This window comes from Natrix helvetica, assembly GCF_964273705.1.
Source record: "Natrix helvetica genome assembly, chromosome: 3".
NCBI classification, from domain to species: Eukaryota; Metazoa; Chordata; class Lepidosauria; order Squamata; family Natricidae; genus Natrix; species Natrix helvetica.
In genome coordinates this window covers 58,716,975-58,741,421 of record NC_138549.1, presented here as the reverse complement: position 1 = coordinate 58,741,421, position 24,447 = coordinate 58,716,975, and the positions used below count along the sequence as shown (strand labels likewise).

General features: G+C 42.7%; 1 protein-coding gene across 1 annotated transcript; it reads left to right on the top strand.

Annotated features, from left to right (window-relative positions):
• The first annotated feature begins 12,455 nt into the window (after nucleotides 1-12,455).
• FASLG (Fas ligand) lies at nucleotides 12,456-19,087 on the top strand. Its single transcript, XM_081945979.1, has 4 exons — nucleotides 12,456-12,830; nucleotides 12,985-13,030; nucleotides 14,494-14,547; nucleotides 17,180-19,087. The coding sequence occupies exons 1-4, from the start codon at nucleotides 12,537-12,539 to the stop codon at nucleotides 17,572-17,574; spliced, it is 789 nt and encodes a 262-aa protein (XP_081802105.1). The 5' UTR covers nucleotides 12,456-12,536; the 3' UTR covers nucleotides 17,575-19,087.
• Nucleotides 19,088-24,447: the final 5,360 nt, after the last annotated feature.

Below are 24,447 nucleotides of genomic sequence, written 5' to 3'. Positions count from 1 at the left end.
CATGCTCAAGTCACAGAAGAGAGATTCTCATGCTTTTCAAATTTCTGAAAACGCCATTTTGACTTCTTCTCCAAAGCCTAAGACACACATCCTGGTGGATATTGTGTCAGGCAAATCAGAACAGAAAGATGTGCACATGTCACAATTGCCACGTGATCTCTTTTGTTCTCCAATTCCAGAAGCCACGCTGGCAGAAATATTTCAGCCAAAAGATGTAACCACAGCACCATCTCCTGGCAGAAATAATTTACTAAAAAGGGCTGACATGCATGTCAGAATTCAGGAACATTTTGAGACACTGCAGCAAACTCTTTCACACATGTCATTAGATTACTCAGATATTCAGGCTGCAACATACCAAGTGCCTCCATAGGCCCAATCTTCAGCACCCCCTGGTGGTGCACGTGCCTTTCAGTGACGTGCGGTGAGGTTTATGGCTGGTGAGGCTGGTGTCGCCATCAGGAAGGCAGGGAATGGGACCATGTTTGCTGGAGGCTCAGGCTGCCTCAGCCTCCAGCACACGTGATCCACCGGCTCATGCTCCGCAGTCCTCGAAAGTGACTGGGGAACGACGAGAACCTTCCTGCCTCTGCTGGACTTTGCGCGCTCCTCGAGACTGCATATTGCAGTCGCAAGGAGCGTGTGAAATCCAGCAGAGGCAGGAAGGTTCTCGTCATTCCCCAGTCGCTTTCGTGCCTTCGTCATCCGGGAGCGCCAACAACATTTCTGCCTCCACAGCTCCCGGGCGCGGCTGGACGGATGTATATAATATTATATATATACACATACATACACACACACACACACACACACACACACACACACACACACACACACACACACATATATATATATATATATATATATATATATATATATATATATATATATATAGTATATAATATTATATACTATTATTTCATGAAGAGAGGTGAGGCTCTGCCTCCTCTGCCTCCCCTGACCGCACGTCCCTGGTACCTTTACAGATGGAGCACAACAATACTTAATGCAGCAAAGGCAGATACCTGCCCCCTAAGCAAGCCATGTTAATTTTGCTGCCCAAGCACCAGCTCCAACTGTAACACAACAACCACAGGTTAGATTTCAGCAACCACAGGTGCAACAGCAGCAAGCTTTTCAAGTGCACATCCCTCAGCAAGCATTTTTTGCTCTTCCATTGACTAGTGAGTCAAAATAAAAAATGTCAGGACAGAATTATAAAGCCTGGGTCAGTGAGATTTCAATTTTGCTTCTCAGAGAAGATACCCATTGTATGGTGTTTAATCCTCCTGCCCAGTCATGAACTCCTGCAATAAGAGACTTAGAGACTAAGGCTTGCACAACATTATTATTGTCCATGGAAACTGAACTGCAGGTTATTTTTCCGCCTAATGCAACAGCCTAACAAATTTGGGCCCAATTGGAAGATTGCTAGAGGCCCATTTCAATTGAATCTTCATGTTTGCTCATGTCTGAGTTCCATGGTTCAAAATTGAAACCTGGTGACCAAATTGGTGGACATTTGACCAAACTGAAAGGAATGAGAAAAGAATGGAGAGAAAGAGGCCATTTTATTGATGATGTTCAAATGATCAGCATTATCATTAACTCATTGAATTATGAATGGAAAGATGCCATTGCAAAGATTAACCATGTGCCTATTGCTCAACGAACAGTCGATAATGTTTGCAGCCTCTTAATTGAAGAGGAAGCTATCAAATTAGCCACACCACATTTGCAACACCGCCCAAATCAAGAGCTCCAGCTAGACGTCCCTTTCGAGGAAGAGCCTATGCTCCAAGGATGCCAAGATGCTACATCTGTAACTGTATGGGACATGACACCCGGGATTGTCCCCTACGAGTCCCAGCTCCCATCACATACCAGCCCAGAGGAACAGACTCCAGAGGCAGAGTTAGAGGTGGAAGACAAGGTCGGCGTGGTCCAAGGCGTGATCCACAAGCTCCACTCGCCACATTGGCCTTAACTAATGATCCACAACCTGATCCAGAGTATGACAGATGGTTTTTGTGGACTTTCGATAGTGGTGCAGCTTTGCACGTCACTTACACAAAGGAACTTTTCACAGAGATGCACGAGCCAGAATCTGATCTATGTGAACTGTATTCTTTCTCCAATCATCCTTGTAAGGTCATGGGAAAGGGAACTGTTTACATTGAAGAGCTCGATGCACTCATCCCTGATGTTTATTACATACCTTCAGCAACCAGTAATTTGCTTAGTCAAAGTCACTTGTCTAGAGTGTTAAAGTTCCAGGTTCACCACCTCGAGAAAGCAAGTTACATAGTTAAAGATGGAGATATTGTTGCTGAAACCATGCTAATTCGTGGTGTTTATTACATAAAGCCAAAGCCTAAACCACAAGCACATGCAAGTATACAAACTCCAAAAGAGGAGAGCACAGGCCCAGAGAGAGTTGCTTTGGAGAGAGATCCTGTTGCTACTCCAAAGGCTCCTAAAGCCAACAAACAGAAAATAAGGAAACAGGTTGTTCAGAGGAAGCCTGAGGTTCCTCATGAAGCTGTTAATGTTGAAAATTCACTAACTGGTAAACCTTTGCATTCCAGGTGTATCCACAAGTGGCATAGAAGATTGGGGCATGTCAGTTTCCATATTCTTAGGAAAATGCCGGAGTTCGCAAAAGGTTTGGATCTAAAGGGGTGTAAGGTGTTTTTGGATTGCTCCGTCTGCAAGAAAGCTAAATCCAAAGCAGCAGCCATTCCCAAACACGCTACACGCCTGTCAACACACATTTTTGATTTGGTACACACTGACATAGTGGGTCCTTTTCCACCAACAATTGGTGGTAAAAAGTATTTTCTAACAATTGTTGATAATCATTCTAGATATGGATTTGTATATCCCATGAGAGAGAAACAAGGGGTTCTACAAACCATGATGCATTGTCTCCTAGAAGACGCCAATCTCAGTAACATATACTGGGGTGAAGCTATCAAATATGCAAATTACATTGTCAACCGTACTTGGAGCAGTGTAATAAATCAGACTCCTTTTTTCATGATGTATGGCAACAAGCCCGATCTCAAGAACCTCCACATTTTTGGTTCATACGCTACAGTGAACATTCCCTTAGCTCAAAGCAGAAAAGGAGGTCCAGCAGCAAAGAGACTGAGATTTATGGGTATTGATGATAATTCAAAATGGAGCAAATTTATTGACCCTAAACATGTAATTGTGATTTCTCAATCTGCTAATTTTGAGGAAGATGTTGACTGGTCCAGGATTCATTCCAATGATCCTGGAGTTTATTTTCCTAGAGATGATGTTGCAGATGCCACGCATCCTGATGACCAAGATTAACAGGCAGACATTCCATCTACCAGTTCTTCACAACCTGATGTTCCGTCTTCGCGAGCCGCAGATGCTGATGCTAGTGATGAATGTGAGGACGCGGACAAAACAGAAGAAGAATGGACTGTTTTTCCGAGACATTCCAAGAGGGTCACAAAAGAAATACCTCCACAACGATGTTCGTGGCAACTGACAAAAACACCCTTGCCTTTGATTTGCAATGTTACACTTCCTCCTGATACATTTACACAAATCAAGCAGCTTCTTGATTCAGAGCAAGACAAATGGTATGAGGCAATAAAGGATGAAATGGACAGTTTAAAGAAACTTAAGGTCTTGAGCCGAGACAGACCACTGTGCCACAGATAACCGGTTGTGAGTCCATGTGTGTGAAGTGGGGCCCAGGGAAGCAGTTGGGCTTGCTAATTGTATACCTGGCTCCTCGCTATGCATCAGCAGCCCTGCCTGAGCTCCTTGGGGTGATCGCCGAGATGGCAGTTGAAATGCCTAGACTATTGGTCATGGATGACTTCAACCTGCCATCGGTAGGTGAGGCATCCGAAGTAGCTCGGGAGTTCATGGCTTCCATGACAGCCATGGACCTGACCCAAATAATTCAGGCCCCCACACATGAGTGAGGACACACACTGGATCTTATTTTTGTCTCTGGCCAATGGAGGAGTGACCTGGGAGTAGGGGATTTAGCTATCACCCCCCTGTCATGGTCTGATCACTCACTGCTCCGGCTCGACTTTCCAGCCGCTACTCCCCACCGCGGGGAGGCGGAACCAGAGTGCCCAAGATGGTTCCTCCCCAGGCGCCTGATGGAACCTGATAGGTTCCAGATGGAGCTCGGGCCATTTCCTGTAGCCCTGACCCACACCCGTTCAGAGGACCTAGTGGCTGCATGGAATAGTGCGGCCGCTGGGGCCTTGGACCGGGTGGCGGCTTTGCGGCCTCTCTTGCGGCAGCGAACCACCCTGGCTCCTTGGTTTACCGAGGAGCTGAGGGTGATGAAGCGCCACAAGAGACGCCTAGAGAGCAGATGGAGATCATCATGCTCTGAATCTGACCAAACTCAGGTAAGAGCCCATTTACGGATTTAACTTGTGGCTTTAAGAGTGGCCAAGCATCAGTATTGTGCCACTCTTATTGCGTCCGCAGATAATCACCCTGCAGCCCTGTTTGGGGTGACCCGCTCCCTCCTCCAACAGAGGCCGCGGGAAGCTCCTCTGCAGGGCAGAGCAGAGGAATTTGGGGAGTATCTGCAGGACAAAATCGCTCAGATTCGAAGCGAGTTGGTCCCTACTAGTGGTCTGGAAGGGTCGTCGGAGGCGGGTCGTGAGGTCCCATTCTGGGAGTAGTTTGACTCTGTTACCTCCGAAGATATGGACAGGTTGCGTAGGCGACTGCGAGCCACCACATGTTTATTGGACCCGTGTCCCTCCTGGCTTGTACTGGCATCCTGGGAGGTTACACGAGGCTGGCTCCAGGAGTTAGTCAACGCTTCCTTGAGTGAAGGGTTTCTGCCGGCCGCCCTGAAAGAGGCGGTGGTGAGGCCCCTCCTCAAGAAGCCTTCCCTGGACCCAGCTCTGTTAGCCAACTACCGTCCTGTCTCCAACCTTTGCTTTCTGGTGAAGGTTGTAGAGTGTGGTGGCACAACAGTTTCCACGCCACTTGGAGGAAAATGATTATCTGGACCCGCGCCAGTCCGGTTTCCGGCCCGGCCACAGCACGGAGATGGCATTGGTCGCATTGGTGGATGATATCTGGAGGGCCAGAGATGGGAGTTGCTCCTCCATCCTGGTCCTATTAGATCTCTCGGCGGCTTTCGATACCATCGACCATGGTATACTATTGCATCGACTGGAGTGGTTGGGGGTGAGGGGCACCGTTTTGTGGTGGTTCTCCTCCTACCTCTCTGGCCGAGTGCAATTTGTGTTGGCAGGGGGGCAGAGGTCGACCTCGAGGCCGCTCTCTTGTGGGGTGCCACAAGGGTCAGTCCTCTCGCCTTTCCTGTTCAATACATATATGAAGCCGCTGGCCGAGATCATTCGTGGGTTTGGGGTAGACTACTATCTGTACGCGGATGATACCCAGCTGTACATTTCTACCCCAAACCACCCCAACGATGCTATCGAAGTGATGTCCCGGTGTCTGGAAGCCGTACGGATCTGGATGGGAAGTAACAGACTCAAGCTCAACCCGTCCAAGACTGAGTGGCTGTGGCTACCGGCGCCCCGGTTCAACCAGCTTACTCCATCACTGGCCATTGGGGGCGAACATCTGGCCCCTGTGGATCGGGTACACAATTTGGGCGTCCTTCTGGATACCTGGTTGTCCATGGATGACCATGTGACAGCCGTGGCCAGGGGGGCGTTCCACCAGGTTCGCCTGGTGCGCCAATTGCGTCCCCTATTGGACCGGAGCACCCTTCGCACAGTCACTCATGTGCTTGTGACGTTCCGGCTAGACTACTGCAACGCTCTCTACATGGGGCTCCCCTTGAGATGCACCCAAAGGCTGCAGCTGGTTCAGAATGCAGCCGCGTGGGCAGTCTCGGGAGTTTCTAGCTACTCCCACGTAACACCTCTCCTGCAATGGCTGCACTGGCTACCTGTGGCTTTTCGGGTGCGCTTCAAGGTGTTGACAATCATTTTTAAGGCACTCCATGGCACAGGACCTAGTTATTTGCGGGATCGTATCCTGCCCCACACATCCCTCCGGCCGATTCGCTCACACAGAGAGGGACTCCTCCGGGTGCCGTCCACTAGGCTGTGCCAGCAGGCAACGCCTAGGGGAAAGGCCTTCTCTGTGATGGGCCCGACCCTCTGGAATGACCTTCCCCCCATTAGAATGACTACGGATCTCCGCTCCTTCCGCCAGAAACTTAAAACCCACCTATTCCAGCTAGCCGGCTTGGCCTAATTCCACCTATCCCACCTCAGTTCTATTTCTAAATTTTTAAGATTGGTTTTAGGGTCTGTTTTTTAATTTTTATAAATTGTACAGGGGTTGTTTAATTTATTTTTACCTATTTGTATGATTGTCTGTATGTTTTAAATTTATTCCTGTACACCGCCCCGAGTCCCTCCGGGGAGAGGGGGCGGTCTAGAAATTTAATAAATTATTAAATTATTATTATTATTAATGTATTTACACCTCCAAAACCTCCAGCAAACAAAAAAGTTAAATATCTAACAATGCATATGAGATAATTCTTGTTTATGTTGATGATATTGTTTATATTAGTCCAAATAAGAAAATGAGTGAGATTTTTGCTAAAAGTTTGCAGAGATACTTCACACTGAAATCTTTAGGACACATTAGCACTTACCTAGGTGTTCAGATTGACAAAACACAGAAGGGATTTAGTCTTTCACAAGAGGAGAAAATTGACAATATTTTGCATCATTGCAACATGAAAGATGTTAACACAACAAAGACACCCATGCAAACAGATTTTCACAACTTAACACATGAACCAAGTCCTGAGTTCGAAGAGCAAACACATTAGCGTTCAGTCATTGGGTCACTATTATACATTAGTAGTTGGACCAGACCCGACATTGCACTTAGTGTTAATCTCTTATCTCGACATGTAGGTAAGGCAAAACAATTTCATTGGACATGCGTTAAGAAGTTATTGAAATACCTGAAACACACTGAACACATGAAGTTACTGTTAGAACCAACACATACTGATTATGCAGAATTATGTTGTTATGCAGATTCTGATTGGGCAAGTGATAAGAAATCACGCAAAAGTACTTCAGGTTACATGATGTTCCTGAATAGATGTCCTGTTTACTGGCAAGTGAGAAAACAGAATTTTGTTTCTTGTTCATCTACTGAAGCTGAATATGTTTGTGTTTCAGATGCTAGAAGTGGTTCGTTGAGCTACTGGTTTACTACTTCAGAGATGGCTTGAATCAAGAGCTATTCCATACCTGCCTGTCCCAGGAATACCCAACCAGTTCCATGACTGTTACCAGATGGCGATGGTGGTGGATCTCAACATAAGAGAACACAAGAAGCATAGTGCCCCTGGAACCAAATTGAAGAGGAACCAAGAAAGATGCCTACTGGGACGGAGGTCAGCATCTGCCAGGCAGCTACCTCCCCAGCCACTCCAAACTCAAGGCCATCCTGTCTTCCAGTGTGGCCAACAGGGCCATAGGATGGCTGAGTGCCTGACACCCACTCACCAGCCAGTGGTAAGGGTTCCCACCAAGCCAAAGAAGCCACAGCAGAAGGGGTGAGACAAGTCAAATGTGGCACACCAGGTTGTAGAGATCTCTTCCCTAGCAGCAAGAGGAACCCTGACCGAGGACAACCAGCAGCTGACTGTCTACAAGAGTGAGGATGAAGGGGAGAACAACCTGATGGTAAGTAGAGCCATCAGGCTCTTTTCAATCCCAGTGAAGATCATAGTGCCAAATTTGGGAGCCAGGTGAGAGATAAGGGCACTCATAGACTCAGCCTGCACCCTGTGTTTAAGCTTCCCAGGAGCACACCTGACAGAATCCATGCAGCTAGAGATATGCCTGTCAGGCCTGCAGCCGGTTCCTTTTAGGATTTTTGGCCTGCCACGCACTTATTTTACTATGCTGTTTCATTAGTGGGGAAATGGGAGGGGGAATAGTAAGGAGTGGAATATGTTGTTGTCAAAATAAAAAATTCCTTTCTAGAAACCAAGGTCATCTTTTGTTCTCTACACCTCTGAGCCTCACCGGAACTGGATGGATGGAACTGCCAACGTGGCAGTAGAAGATTGGACCATATGATGGACTTGTGGGTGTGGGGGCAAGATCATGAACTTTCAACTGGGAGGGAAACCCCAGGAAGCTTTCAGATTCAGGTTTCCCCAGATGTGCCAACATGTCTCTCTTAATAAATTGGAACTTAGAGCAATACTTTGCCTTGGACTCTGATTTAATTTTGGATGATATTTGGAATGCTGACAATGCCAACGTTAAGAAGCCATCTAATTTATGGTAGCACTGAAGATGATAGAGGCAGTAATACTAGGGTTCTCCTGGTTAGATAAGTAGGTCCCTACCATATGGTGGTGAAAAGGAAAGAGATGCATGAAGCTGAGGAACACTCCCATCTCAACAAGAAAACCTGGTGGAGAGACAGAGTGGCAAAGAGTCAAGGGAGGAGAATGAACACTTGAAAACTGTTTCTGAGCAGCCGCCAGGCACTTTGCCCATCCCTAAAGAACACAGAGACATGGGTGAGGTGTTCAGCAAGAAGGAATGTGATGTCCTATCCCCCCACCCCCAACCCACTGACTATGCTATTGAAATCCTGCCAGGAACGAAACTCCCCAAGTCAAAGATGTATACTATGACCCCAAAGGAGATGGAGGAACCGAGGAGTTACACTGACAAAAATGTAGCCTGGGGTTTTGTTCAACTGGCCAAATCCCATGTGATGGCTCCAGTGCTGTTTAAGAAGGATGGGTCATTGTGGCTCTGCGAGGACTTTAGGGGAATAAATGGGGTGTGTGTTTAAAACATGTACCCTCTTCCCCTAATGAAGGACATGTTGGCCACTTCGCGAAGGGAAAGATCTTCACAAAACTAGATTTGAGGGAGGCTTACCACAGATAAGGATCAAAGAGGGCAATGAATGGAAAACAGACTTCAACTGCCCATTAGGAAGTGATATATTCATCATAGTATTCATGCAGCTAATTAACAAGGTGCTGCATGACCACCTGTACAAAGAGGTCACAGTGTACCTGGATGACATCCTCATTTACACAAGACAATGGAGGAGCACATAAAATTAGTGCGCCAGGTCCTCAAAAAACTCTTGGAGGCAAACTTGTATGCCAAACTATCCAAATGTGAGTTCCACAAGACTTGCCTAGACTACCTTGGCCAACGAGTGCTATACAATCTGATAGAGATGGACCTGGGGAAAGTAAAAGCCATATTAGAATGGCAAGCCCCTTGAACCTGCAAGCAGCTGCAGAGCTTCCTGGGGTTTGCAAACTTTTACAGGCAATTTATCCTTTCCTTCATGAAAATCACCCTGCCATTCACCAAATTATTAAAAATGGGAGGAAGGGGAAGAAAACCTCAACTGAGTGAGCTAATAAAAAGGATGATGGAGTGATAAGGAGCTTTTGAGGAATTGAAAAGACTGTTTGCAGAGGAGCTGGTCTTAAAACACCCCAACCCTGAGGAACCCTTCATCAACCAAGTTGATGCCAATGACGTAGCTGTGTGGGCAGTGCTCCTCCAGAAAAACCAAAAGGGTAAGCTGCAACCATGCACTTACACTTCCTGAAAACTTAACGAGACTGAAAGGTGCTTGGCAGTGTGAGAAAAGAAAGCTTTTGCTGTGAGATGGACATTACTAACTTGGCGCCAGTTCCTTGAGAGGAGTATAAAGTGACTTTTGAAGTGTTCATCAGAACTTGGAGGCACTGAGACCCCCCAAAAGCTCTCCCTGAAACAGGTTCAGTGGGCACAATTGATATGACTTTGAGCTGAAATATATCCTGGTGAGGGAGAACTTTTTAACTGACATCTTGTCCCCCATGCCACAGTACAAGAGCAACTGAGAAGCAGTTATTCCACACACACCCCATACAATGAGCAGCACAGGTGACCACAAGGCAGCAGGTGAGAAAGCAAGCATAGGACCTCAGTGGTGAGCTGACCCAGCAACTAAAAAGGAAGTCACAATCGGATTCATGGTTCAGGGTCCATGGGGGGAAGCTGATGTCGAGAGAAGGACTGGCATGGAAGGGGGACAAACTGTATGTCCCTAGTGCCCTGTGAGTCCATGTCTTACAGCAGAGTCATGACACCAAGCACTTCGGGTTTATCAGATATGAAATTACATTTTGATGCATGCTGCTTGACCTGGGCAAAAGAATGGCTGAGTCTCCAGAACAAGCGGTTACTTGAATTAGAGGGCCATAAATTATGGTTTGGATACCTATGGTATGACAAAAATAAAGTTAATGTTGATTTCAATAACCATTTTGTTAGACATGCCATACTAAGAATTTGGAGTAAATATAAAACAAAGTTCTCTATCAAGTTGCCCCTTTGGGTGTAACCATAGGAAGCCTTTTTAGAAAGGAAATGATGGCAAAGTCAGATTGGCTGACGTATGGCAAAATTTTATCTTTCAATTCTGGTGACCCAATACTAAAGATGAGGGAAGAACTTGAATCAGAAGGTTACGTTTGCCATTGGTTTACTTATCAGCAATTGTAAGAAAGGTTGAAATTGGATAAAAAGTGGTATGGATTTGTTAAAAATGAATTGGAAACTTTTCTATGTGTCCTGCAATGGAACTGCATCTACATGGAGGGAAGTATGCAGTGGAGTACCCCAAGGCTCTGTTTTAGGCCCAGTGCTCTTCAACATCTTCATCAATGATTTGGATGAGGGAATAAATGGGGAACTCATCAAATTTGCAGATGACACCAAGCTGGCAGGAATAGCCAACACTCCAGAAGATAGGCTTAAGATACAGAAGGATCTTGACAAACCTGAACATTGGGCACTATCTAATAAAATGAAATTCAATGGTGAAAAGAGTAAGGTTCTACATTTAGGCAACAAAAATGGAATGCACAGGTACAGTATAGGTGGTACCGTGCTCAATAGTAGTAACTGTGAGAGGGATCTTGGAGTTCTAGTGGACAAACATTTAAATATGAGCCAGCAGTGTGCAGCAGCTGCTAAAAAAGCCAACACAGTTCTAGGCTGCATCAACAGAGGGATAGAATCAAGATCACTTGAAGTGTTAATACCACTTTATAATGCCTTGGTAAGGCCACACTTGGAATACTGCATTCAGTTCTGGTCGCCACGATGTAAAAAAGATGTGGAGACTCTAGAAAGAGTGCAGAGAAGAGCAACAAAGATGATTAGGGGACTGGAGACTAAAACATATGAAGAACGGTTGCAGGAACTGGTTATGTCTAGCTTAAGAGAAAGAAGGACTAGGGGAGACATGATAGCAGTGTTCCAATATCTCAGGGGTTGCCACAAAGAAGAGGGAGTCAAGCTATTCTCCAAGGCACCTGAGGACAGAACAAGAAGCAATGGGTGGAAACTAATCAAGGAGAGAAGCAACTTAGAATTGAGGAGAAACTTCCTGACAGTGAGAACAATTAATCAGTGGAACAGCTTGCCTCCAGAAGTTGTGAATGCCCCAACACTAGAAGTCTTTAAGAAGATGTTGGATAGCCATTTGTCTGGAACGGTATAGGGTTTCCTGCCTAGGCAGGGGGTTGGACTAGAAGACCTCCAAGGTCCCTTCCAACTCTACTATTGTATTATTGTATTAATGCAATGGAAATCTCAAGTGAAACTCAAAACACACCCACCACTTCTTGTAGTTAGTATGAATCCACTGAAACTGCACAAAAGTAGATTAATGAGTCTTCTTCACCAGCTTGTTATTTATGCAGCTAACAGTCAAGGTGATACTGCCCCAGGACCCAGGAACTATTCTGTCATCACATATCATCAGAGCCCTGGGCGCCCATGTGTCTTGCTCACTTACTCATTCAAGTTTCCATGAAGAATGTTGTGGCAGGCTGTTAACATCTAATTTCCTTTTGATTATCATCCAAAATCTATGAACAAAAGTAATTCAGTTAAATAGTTCACACAACTGCCCTTATGACTTGGGTACTGTACTGAATTTTTGGTATATGTAGAATTGTTAAAATTAAGCTGCATGTAAAGTTCCTTCTAGTCCTTTGTGTTACACGTCTCCCTACAATTGGCCACCTTACTCTATTACTCCACATAATTCTTGGAAAGCTCACAATAAATAGAGTTATGAAAATTTGGTGGGACCAGATGAACAGGGCTGGAAAGGGTTGTTTTGTTTGTTTGGGATTTATAAACGCCAGAAGTTGCTTTCTTTTGCCCCCACCCCCATGGGTATTTAAATAAATTATATTAAGTTTATTTTCGGGATACCACCACTTGAGGGTGGTTTTGAGGCAACTTCAAAGCACTTCCTTGTGCATGCGATTATCTAGCATCACAACAGTGGGCGGAAGCTGTGTGAGGTTTTCAGTAGTCAACCCCAAGTTTTTTCAGCTTTGGGTGCAGTTGCTGAGTGGAGATACAGTGCAGTAAGAGAGCATTTTGATGACATGGTATCTAAAATTATCTGAGCAGCAGTGAAAGAGGAATCCAGAGACATAATTTATGCATCTTTCAGTCATGCAACACAATCAGTATTGTGGTTATCCCCAGATCTTCTGGACAAATAACAGCTCAGACTGTGCTCCTCAAATGGGACTGTACCATTCCAGTGGAATTGTGGCACATCAGGACATTTGCTTACCATTGCCTGTGCCAGAGAGGAAAAGGCATAGACAGAATCACAGAGATGGCACACGTCTTTGTTTCCTGGTGGTATTTTTGCTGATTCTACTTGCCATCATGGGGATCGGGCTGGCAATGTTTCAGATCTTCCACCTACAAAAGGAACTTCAAGAGGTAACATCTCAATTTCAACTAGGGGGAAAATACATAAGATATCTTTTCAAGTTGGGAGAATGGGTCTGGAAGTTATAGTAGCTTACCTAGGTATATAAAGTTTGTAGGGTGGTTTTTCTTTCCAAATATACCTGTATGTTTCTTACTTTCACAGTTTTCCAGCTCTGGCTGTGTCCCTCCATCTCCTGATATGCTGAAAGGTGAGAACTCCTAGTCCTGTGTTTCCTATTCAAAGATTGTGTTTCCTGGTAATATTATACCTGAATTTCACTCCATAGCTTTGCACATGTTATTATCAATCCATTATTTCAAGGAAATAATGAGTCCTGGCAAGGAAATAAATAACTGATGCAGGCTTGGAGTGTAGGCAAAATGGAGAATAAAACAATAAGGCAAGTCCAAAGACTTTAAGGAACAGTTTTATAAAATACTACACTACAGAACAGGGCTTTTCCACTTCATGCAAACTCCTTTGTTTGCATGAAGTGGAAACAAAGACTACCTGTTGCCTAATTTTCAGAGCCATTTTTAACATAAAATCCCACTCTTAGTCCCACAAACTCAGCAATAAGAATCAGGGACATCTGTGGAGGGAATCATTAAAATGGCAGAGGTAATCAAAGCCCCACCCCTTTCTATAACTTTTGCATATTTAAAAGGGGAAGGTTTCAGTTGCTCTGTTATATCCATCATGCTTTTTAAAAAGATAATATTTTTATTCATTAATTCACTCACTCACTCATTTAGTATCTATAGCAATTTTATTACATTGTTGATGTTCTTGACTCCTGCTGCATTTGTCCTTGATAGCAACTGCTCTTAAACCGCACAGTCTCTTTCTGCCATATTGGATACTGTTATCCTCATGAGAATGGCTCCTGCTCCATGCTCCTTAATACATCTAAAATCCTTCTAAATGATTACTGTGTCTGGCTCACCTTTTCCTGATCAGATAAGTCACCTAGATAAGTAAAGATAAAAAATACTACTCTGAATTTATATAAAACAACTTAAAGTCTTGGTACATAATCCTTCATTTCTTTTGGCCTAGGCAACAATTAACATTTGCAGCATTTTCTTTGAAAAAAAATGTTTCTTTTCTTCTAAATGAAATCCTTTGTTACTCATCCATCTGGACCAGGTTTCTGTAAAAAGCATCCATACTAATATCACAGATTTTCAGATATGAATCTGAAAGTCTGGGATGACTTTTTTAAAAATCATGTTTATTTGTCATTTTCTAAGGTAATGCAACCTTCTCTAAGTAGATATGATATGATATGATATGATACCTTAAAAATATAAATGTACACATTTTCATAACTAGAGGATGACTTGTTAGTAAATTTCACTGCCGTTTGTGCTGTTATGAAGTTGGTTTTGGCAGAACATGCCAATTTAATTTTACTGGAATGCATAACATTTTCTAGTCTACACCAGTCCAGATTTCCTTATACAGTATATCAAGTTATTTGAGGCAATCAGTGCTGCTTCTTTGGGAAATTGAGTTTTGACTTCTTTAGGAGACTCCTTTGTGATGAGACAGAATACAATTAGGTTGCATCTTGAGGTTTCTACTTTTCCTCTATTCATATTCTGAACCACCATCCTGATGGCACCAAACAGCCATGAACTACTTTTTTTCTCTTCTGCTGCAATGTAGGAGCTCTGAACAGAACAGCAGAAAAGAAAGTCAAGAGGAGTGCACATTTAACAGGTAGGCATCAAAAACACATATTGTTGATGTATCTAATTATCTTCCCCTGTTTCCCCAACGTACCCCCAAAGGGCTTTGTTCCGTTTGTTGGTTTGAAACCTTGCCCTTGGCTTGTTGTCAAACTGTTAGCTTTGTCATCAGGTCAGCAAAGCTCAACAGGCAAAGGCCTTTCAACATTATACAGCATAAACATTGTCATTTTCCATTTTTAACATAATATTATTCACCAAGGAGCAATTCCAAACCTGGAGTAGTTTTATTGGAAACAGATTTGACAAAAGTATGGGCTTTTTAAATCTGCACCCAAAGATCTTCCGCATGTTTGCCAAGGAAAGTGAGAAGCTTCCACCTCAGAGGAGCAGGATGTTGCCTAACATTTTTATCTTGACCACACTTGGAATACTGCATCCAGTTCTGGTCACAATACAAAAACAAATTTGAGACTCTAGAAATAATACAGAGAAGAGCAATAATGATAATTGGGCGACTAGAGGTTAAACTGAATGATGAGTGGTTGCGGGAACTAAGCATGTCCAGTCTGATAAAGAGAAGGACTGGGGTGACATGAAACAGTCTTCCAGTATTTGAGAGGCTGCTACAAAAAAGAGGGGGTCAGCCTGTTTTCCAAAGTACCAGAAGGCAACACAAGAAGCAGTGGATGGAAACTAATCAAGAAGGGAAGCAACCTAGGAGAAATTTCCTAACAGTGAGAACAATTAACCAGTGGAATGGGTTACCTTCAGAAGTTGTAGATGTTCTATCACTAGACATTTTTAAGAAGAGACTGGACAGCTTCAGCAGGGATTGGACTAGAAGACCTCTAATGTCCCTGCCAACTCTGTTATTCTGTTATTCATTACTTGAAGGGCTGTCATAGAGATCAGGGGTGCAATGACTCAGTGGTAAAAGACTCTGAGATTGTCAGCTGGAGAGCTGAAATCCCAGGTTCGAGATCTCAGCTTCCATACAACAGGATGAGCTCCCATTACTTGTCCCAGCTCCTACCCACCTAGTACTTTGAAAACATGGAAATGCAAGTAGATTAATAGATACCACTTCAGTGGGAAGGTAACAGAATTCCATGTACCCTTAGCATATAGCCTTGCTGGCCATATGACCACAGAAAATGTCTTCAGACGATGCTGGCTCTCCTGGCCAAAAAACGGATATGAGCACCGTACCCTAAAATCAGGTACAACTGACAAGGGAACCTTTACCTTTACATAGAGAACATACTCTATTCTCTATTTTCCAAACATCTGAGGGCAGGACAGCAGTGATCCAACCTAGCATTAAAGAGAAATTTCCTGACAGTGAGAACAATTAATCATTGGAATGGCTTGCTTCCAGAACTTATGGTTGGTTCATCACCAGAGGTTTTTAAAAAGAGATCGGACAGTCATTTGTCCAGAATAGTTAGGGTCTCCTGGTCGAGCAGGGAATTGGATTAAAAGACCTCCAGGGTCCCTTTCAACTCTATTATTCTGTATTCTATTCTTCCTATTACAGATAGCATTTGACAAGGTTAACTTGCACATGGGGTAGTACTAGTTTATAAATAAGATGACCCATTCCAACCAATAGAAGGACAAACTATTTTTGTTGCCTTTTAACATTCCACGTCCTTTTTAAAAAGCTTGCAACAAGTTGTCCTAGAAAGAAAGGACAAGGTTTAATGGTAGTGCAGTTGTTAGAATGCAGTACTGCAGGCTACTTCTGCTGACTGTCAGCTGCCTGCAATTTGGCAGTTCGAATCTCACTAGGCTTAAGGTTGACTCAGCCTTCCATCCTTCCGAGGTGGGTAAAATGAGGACACAGATTGTTGGGGGCAATATGCTGATTCTGTAAACTGCTTAGAGAGGGCTGTAAAGAGGTATATAAGTCTAAGTGCTATTGCTAGTGCTAAAATGCTATCGAAACTATACAGACACTTTACTCCCCATGCAGAAGATCAGTCTTTGTACTCTATTGAAAAAAGGCAATTTCAGAGTGTTAACACCATATTTTCCTCCTCATCCTGTTCCCATCCCACAAATGGCCTGTACTGGGGTCAGCTGAATGTTGCAATAAGTGACCTATTCTACATATGAAGATTCTACCAAATATGGGTAAGCAAAAGGATTCCTTTCTGAATATTGTCTAAGCGCAGGGGTACTACATTGACAGCCACAGGCCACCCCCACTCACAAATGGGGAAATGTCATGAAATGTCACATGATGGGGCAAGTTTGACACTCATGGTCTAAGGAATCATGGCATGGCAATAACCTAGTATGCAGTGGATTGCTATTTGCAGCATTTCAACTGAGGTCAGTTAAAATGCTGCAGCAAGTTTCTGTGGATCCTGTGAGGTGCAGCTAATATGCTTATAACAAGAGTTAAGCATAATAACCAAAGTGTGTGGAGACATCTGAAACAAGAAACAAAGCAGCCAGGAGAAGGATCCACTTGGGAGTAACTGTGAAATTCCAGCCAATTGGCTGGAATTACAAGATTCATTTGACCTGAAGAAAGGAAGAAACATGCAAATATTTTGGCACCTAGGCTGATAGGAGAATGGAGTCTCAGAGCAAATGCTACTGATTGCATGAAATCACTCCCATTTTCATCATGATATTTCATGTTTTTCTAGGCAAAGCAATTCAGCAATCTCATCCCCTGGAATGGGAGACTACCCATGGACATGCCTTCCTCTCTGGAGTCCAGTACAAGAACAGAGGTCTAGTGATTGATGAAACTGGGCTCTATTTTATTTACTCCAAAGTGTTTTTCCGAGGCCATACCTGCACTTCCCAGCCACTTGACCACATGGTTTTCAAGAGAAATCCATCTTATCCTGACAACCAAGTCCTGATGGAGAACAGAAAAATGAACTATTGTGTGACAATGCACATGTGGGGCAAAAGTAGCTATTTGGGGGCCTTATTCAATCTTTCCAGGCAGGACAGTGTATATGTGAGTGTCTCTGAGCCTACATTTGTACATTCTGAAGAGTCAAAAACCTTTTTTGGCTTATATATGCTTTAAAAAAATAGTCAGTAGCACTTTCATCAAGCTATTCATAGGGGTCTTCTGAGCAGCATGTGGAACAGCTGAACTGGAACTACTATGGACTTCCCATTTGTATCGCTTTAAATAAAATATGATTTTTCCCCTCCTGCTGGATTGCTTCAAGGCCATATACTGATTGGCAAGACCAACAGGAAATCTTCAACTCCAAATACTGTCCAAGACTGACATAGGAAGTTTTGCATGGATTGTAAAAGCTAAGTTGTAAAATGAAAGAATTTTTTTTGTCATTTGCACCCTGAATCAGTTACAATTCAGCAACTATTCTTTTCTAATGTTATTTTTTATGCTGCTTACTTTCTCATGCATCATTTTTGATGTGAAAATATATTGTATTTAATTTCTTGAAGGGAAAGAAAGATTTGTTGACTTCCAGATTTTTTGAGGACTCACAATCCCAATACTAACACAACTTTAAAAATTATAATTATATTCTCAATATTTGTGTCAGCTTTTAACCTTCCCTCTCCCCTACCTCTGACAAGCATTAACCTGGTGCTTTAAAAGATTCTGTGCATAAGGTTTGCAATAGACAACGAATGGTAGTTTAAAAGAGCAAGACCTTTTAAATCACCCTGCATTCAGCCTACCTCCTTGGTGCAACAGCCACTCTACCAAGCTCCTATGCACTTTCTTTTCTTCCCACAGATCTCTCAGTTAGGGCTACAAGCCTAGAACAGAAAGAAATCAGGTGACCACTAAGTAATAGGAAAAACTTAAGATTTTTTTGTATATCTTGCAGTCCAGATCTGGTGGCCTTACTTTCAAAAGCTATTCAGACATATCTTTGTCTTTGCTTCTATATCCACCAAGGAGAATTAGACAGACAACTGCTTGCTCCCATTTGTGTATATAGGAACATAGGTCCAGAAAATAGAGAAGCATTAGCTCCCTCTTAAAAACCACTAACACACACAACATAGTTGGAGCAGTTCAGACTGCTATGTTAATAGAATATAAGAGGAAGTGCTTTACAATTCAGTGGCAAAGAACATTGAACATACATTGAATTGCCATACATCTGTACATGTAAATTCCCATGTTTCTAAGTATATGTAAATTTGCTTTAATTACTAAGGGATTAATGGTTCTGTTAAGACTTTGGCATATAAATATTATTATGGTAGTTCGCTTGGATTTCAATAGTCTAGCAGCTGCAGGTGAAGGATTAAACATTCCCTTTTATTCAGATAATGCCAATTTCATATCACAAACTCTGCCCAATGTTTGACCAGGTGCATTTTGAAATGGGAAAGGGGCAATTAAGCCTTGGTTCTTGAATGACTAAATGTGAAATATGTCCATTTATCCATTTCTGGGATGTGGATTTCTTTGAAGGGCAGCATGAAGGCCAGTTTGAGGCCATGGCTTTACACTGTTTTCCACTGCTCTAGTTTTCAGGGCAGAAAACCTGAGCTTCATTTCTTAATAAAAGCAGGCTCCACTTGCAAAATTCTTCTCTCAAAAGTCTTCTCTTGTAAAATTGTCATCCATTTTTACTGTATATAGTAATAGCATGTAGAATTATATACCACTTCACAGTGCTTTTACAGCCCTCTCTAAGCAGTTTACAGAGTCAGCATACTGCCCCGAACAATCTGAGTCCTGATTTTATCAACCTCGGAAGGATGAAAGGCTGAGAAAACCTTAAACCTGGTGAGATTCGAACTGCCAAATTGCAATCAGCAGAAGTAGCCTACAGTACTGCATTCTAACCACTGCACCACTGCAGCTCTTGCCATATAGACAGCTTAATATAGATTAAGCTATATAGCAAAAGGAAATCCAGCTTAACCATCTTTCTCAAAAAAGCCCTAGCAAGATTCCCTCCTTTACTCTAAGGTGGTTTTAAAACAGCATCTAATGTCTGAACTGCAGATTTTGATCATGTGTGTATTAGGAGAAGTATTAGCTAGAAATATTACTGAAAGTGGGGTAAGTCCCTCCCAGATTGAACAGTTCTAAATTATTTTCTGATGTGGCATCTTTTGATGTGGCAAACTGACATAATGCAAATTTTAAAAACTTAAGAATTAGGCTACAAAAGGATTTCCTGTTATCAAAGCTAGCTAAAATGACCCACTTGGAGAAGACTACAAAGAGCACTTTCAACTTGCATCACGTGAAATTAAGTGTATCCAGTCTGTATGTGAACTCTTTTCCATCTCTGGACACTGTATAAGCACATAGGTCATACGTTTAATGATCTTTTTGCTTGTGTTTAAGAGTAGTCATTTTTCCGCCAATTGGAATGTGAGCAATAGAAAAACAAGTTGGCTAGAACTCACTTCCTAAAATAGCATTACTTTAATTTCCAGAAAAAACAAATGCATATCACTTCATAAAGGATCAAGAACTTTTGTAAATTTTTAAAATCTCTGAACTTTTTTTTAAAAAATGTTTTTTTAAATTTTCATTTCTTTAATTTTTAAATTCTTTTTTCAATTTTAAAAACTTTTTTTCAACTTTCAAATTTCTTTTTTCAATTTTAGATTTTTTCCCCAATGTTTAAATATTTTTCAATTTTCAAAGTCTAATACAATCCTTGATTATATAACCAAAAGCATAGAATCAAAATCATGTGAAGTATTAGTACCACTTTATAAAACCTTAGTAAGACCACAGCTGGAATACTGCATCTAGTTTTGGTCACCAAATTACAAAAAAGATGTTGAGACTTTGGAAAAAATGCAGAGAAGAGCAACTAAGATGATTAAAGGCCTGAAGACTAAAACAGATAAAGAACAGTTTCAGAATTTGGGTATGGTTTTTCTCTAGACTTAGAGAAAAAAAGGGGTGACATGATAGCAGGATTTTCTACTTGCATTTTTATATGCTTTCGAACTGCTAGGTTGGCAGAAGCTGGGACAAGTAATGGGAGCTCACTCAGTTACATGGTGCTAGCGATTCGAACCACCAAACTGCTGACCTTTCTGATCGACAAGCTCAGCATCTTAGCCACTGGGCCACCGCATCACCTTGATTTTACATTTAGTAACAATAAAAAAGAAAAACTTTTGTAATATCATTTCTCTTTCCCTCCCTCTCTGCCTCTCTCTGTTTTTCTTTCTCTCTTTCCCTCTCTCTCTCTTTATCTCTCTGTGTATCATCTGTCATCTATCCATCCATCCATCCATCCATCCATCCATCCATCCATCTATCTGTGCTCTCCTGTCCAGCTTCACATGTCATGTGAATCCAACCAGTTGGGCTGTGGAGGGGGAGTGGAGGCTGGCAGGCAAAGCCAAGTGTTAGACATCCACACAAAATAAGGTGACTCCAACCTGGATCCTGTTGGGGAGACCCCTCCTTCCCTCTCCCTCTCTCACCCCACGGTGAGGGCCAGGCAGTCTGAGCGCAGCTCTCTCCTCGGAGGCAACCAGCAAGCAAACAAACGTGGTGTTCTGGCTCAGAGGTGGCAATGTAAAGCCCCACCTCTGGCCAGCAAGAACAAAGCAGGCAGGGCGTGCACCTTCCCTGTTGCTGCTGTGGTACTGGCTGGGAGGCAGAGGTGGGTTGCTGCCAGTTCGCACCAGTTTGGGTAAGCCAGTAGTGGAAATTGGGAATAGGTTGCCGAACTGGTTCCCCCGTCGCCACTGCCATCGCCAGCTTCTTTTTTAGTCATTTTTTCATGTTCTGCGCATGCATGCTGCTTGGCATTCAGCCCTCAAAAGACTCCTTTTCTACTTTTGAAACATTACATTTAGTAACAATAAAATAGAAAAACTTTTGTAATATCATTTCTCTTTTCCTCCCTCTCTCCCTCTCATTCTTTTTCTCTCTCTCTTTCCCACCTCCCTCTCTCTGTTTCTCTCTCTCTCTCCCCACCCATGGGGGGGAGAAGGAACCCCTGAACAGGTGCTGGGTGGTGGGAATGACATCTGAAGGCTGCCAAGCCCAGGAGCAATATGCCCATGCTCAGCTGTCTGGCGGGAAGGCGGGGCATCCTAACACAGGCAGCTCTGGAGGAAAAGAAACTGCTTTTTTTGCTGAGCTGACACAGGGTCACCTTGTGGTTCTGTGCTGTAATGGGCTTTAGGAGGAAGGGACCCCGTCTCCACCATTGTGAAGCATGCAAGTGAAAAAGTTCATTCAATCAATTCCAACTTTGTGAGATCTTTTTCTTTCGCAAGAAGTTGGATTTGAATGAATGAAACGCAATAGAGAAAGGCAATTGGAGCTGTGTCTGTGCCCACAGAGAGGGTTTTGTGTGCCACATCTGGCATGCATCCCATAGGTTCACCATCACGGTTACAGGGTCATCTGCTTAAGCAGTGGGGTTGAACTAGAAGATCTCCAAGGTAAAATCCAACTCTATTCTGAATTGAATTGAATTATGCAAAACAACCTATGCCACAATGGGTCATTGTTTTAGAAACATTTCCTTACCTAAATAGAAATAGAATGACTATGAGTGGGGGGGAAAGTTGCCACCCCAGTCAGGGATGATGCTGTTGTGGCCCATTGGCTGACAGCAGTGATAGCTGCAGAATCAGGCAAGATGGAAGGAGAGCATGGGCTAGCTTCAGAGCCTTTAGAAGGCTCTGATAAGAATGAAAATTATAAATTTACAATGGCAGTAGCCTACAAGGAAAATATTTATAAAAAGTTCTATAGATGGCTCCTTCCACCAGCGAGACCAGCTAAAATGTACCCGAACACATCACCAGACTGTTAGAAATGTAGACAAAATCAGGGAACATATTACCACATGTAGTGGTTATGCCCAAAAGCTAAACAATATTGGAATAGAATAAGAAAATGGCTTGAGGAAATAACTACACAGCAAATAGACAGGAAATTGGAATTATTTTTATTGGAAATACCTACAAGGAAATATAATTTAAAAATACAATATTTAATTGTACACATCATAATGGCAGCGAGAATAATATATGCACAAAACTGGAAGAACAATAATAACATACCAACAGAGGAAAATGTGATAAGTAAAGTTTTAGAGTGTGCAGAAATGGACAGACTCACAAAAGAAATAAAAGATAAGGAGGAAACAGAATATTATACGGTATGGAACGAGTGGTACGAATGGTTAGAGGACAGGTGTAAAGCTTAAGGAAAGAAGCAGAAGTTAGAAATTAGCAATGTATATGTAGAGATGAATAAACATGTATAGATGGAAATGATACACAATGAAGGATTGTAATTTACGGAATGTATATATTAGTATCAAACAGTATGTATAGATGAAGAGAAATTGAAATAAGGGGGGAGAAATGCATACACAATGGATATATACCAATGTGGAAGTGTTATACAGAAGAAAATTGTAAACAAAAATTATTTTTTAAAAACTGTTTAATAAAAATGTTTTTTTTGGAAAAGGCTCTGATAAGGAAACATCATCAGAGGCAGAGGCAGGGCCTTATGTCCTCGCCCAGGTGGAGAGGCAGCTGTCTTTGGGGCCTGAGCTGAGTGAGGGTGAGGAACAGATGGGGCCCATTCTAGATGCGCGTATGACCAGAGAGGAAAAGAGAAGAGAGCAAAGGAAAGCAGTATAAGCTGGTTGGGAGGGGGGGCAGACGCAGACAATAGTCAGCCCCTCCCTGGCTGGGAAATAAATAGGAGGGGTTTGGGAGTGGCCAATTGACACAGACAACTGTTTGCTTCTAGTATACAGCAAGCAATGTGGATTTCTTGGATAAACCCAGGTTTGTTGGGACTAATTACATTTGATTTTTTATTTATCCCTGTGACTACAAAGCTGTTACTGCCCTGTTATAAAAAGGGGTTTGTTTTACTCGCAAGTAAATGTCTTATCACTACTTGTGAAGGCTGGGTCAGAACAGATGCATAGAGGTGGTGTGGGTTAGGAAATTTGCCTGGAGGTGCTTGGGAATGTGCAAAAAGTGCCTTGCACGTAAGGGATGGTGCCCTTACCTGCAGTACTGTGCAGGTCAGGAAATTGGTAAAGATTATGGGAGCCTGATAGGTGTGGCATGGACTGGGAAGATCATGTGGGGGGTTTCTTCCCTTTCCAACAAACAGGTAAATGGCTGCTGCTGGGGTGCAGGAAGCAAGGGATTACAAGACGGTCTAGGAAACTATCACCCGCTGGTGACCCCCAGGGGGAGAGCCTTCTCTGTGAGAGTGCCTTCCCTCTGGAATGAGCTGCCCCCGGAGCTTCGCATAATCCCTGACCTCTGGTCCTTCCGACGTGCCCTAAAAAGTTGGCTTTTCCAGCAAGCTGGCCTGGACTGTTAATTTTAACTCATTTTTAAATGTATTGTCCTATAAATTCGGTTTGGTTTTTTTGGATATGTATTTAATTTCTTTTTAACTTTTGGGATGTGTGTTTTTTAATGTTGTACGCTGCCCTGGGTCCTTTGGGAGAAGGGCGGCATATAAATCCAATAAAAACAAAACAAACAAACAAAAATTTGAAAATAAAGATTATTGCAGCAGCCCAGCAATGTAGCAGTAACAAGTAGCACTGAAAAAACCACATTTCCCCTAAATTTCATTCCCTTGGAGCCAGGTACCAGATTCATGAGGAAGACATTCTGTAAGTTAGCCTATTTGAGAGACCTTGTTCTCAAAAATTGTTGCCTTGGGATGTACTGTTTCATCCAATTAAAGATCACAACAATGAGAGTTTTAGTATGTAGATGATATTATTAGCAGGCAATTTTATTGAGAAACATCAACAAAAGGTATCTCACTTCTACAGTGTGAACTAGTATTCTTTTATTTCATTTTACCTTTTCAAACCAGATCAAGACCAAACCAAAGCATTTTATTTCTACAAACAATAGACAAAGTTCTCCCTCACTAGTTTTATATAGATGAACTGATGGAACTGTTTCCATCTTC

What these genes read in the sequence shown, in the direction of transcription:
- FASLG (XM_081945979.1), top strand. Translation starts at nt 12,537, where the DNA reads ATGCATCTTTCAGTCATGCAACACAATCAGTATTGTGGTTATCCCCAG. An exon ending in ATCTCCTGATATGCTGAAAG is followed by an intron (nt 13,031 to 14,493) that starts GTGAGAACTCCT and finishes GCTGCAATGTAG; the next exon opens with GAGCTCTGAACAGAACAGCA. An exon ending in GAGGAGTGCACATTTAACAG is followed by an intron (nt 14,548 to 17,179) that starts GTAGGCATCAAA and finishes ATGTTTTTCTAG; the next exon opens with GCAAAGCAATTCAGCAATCT.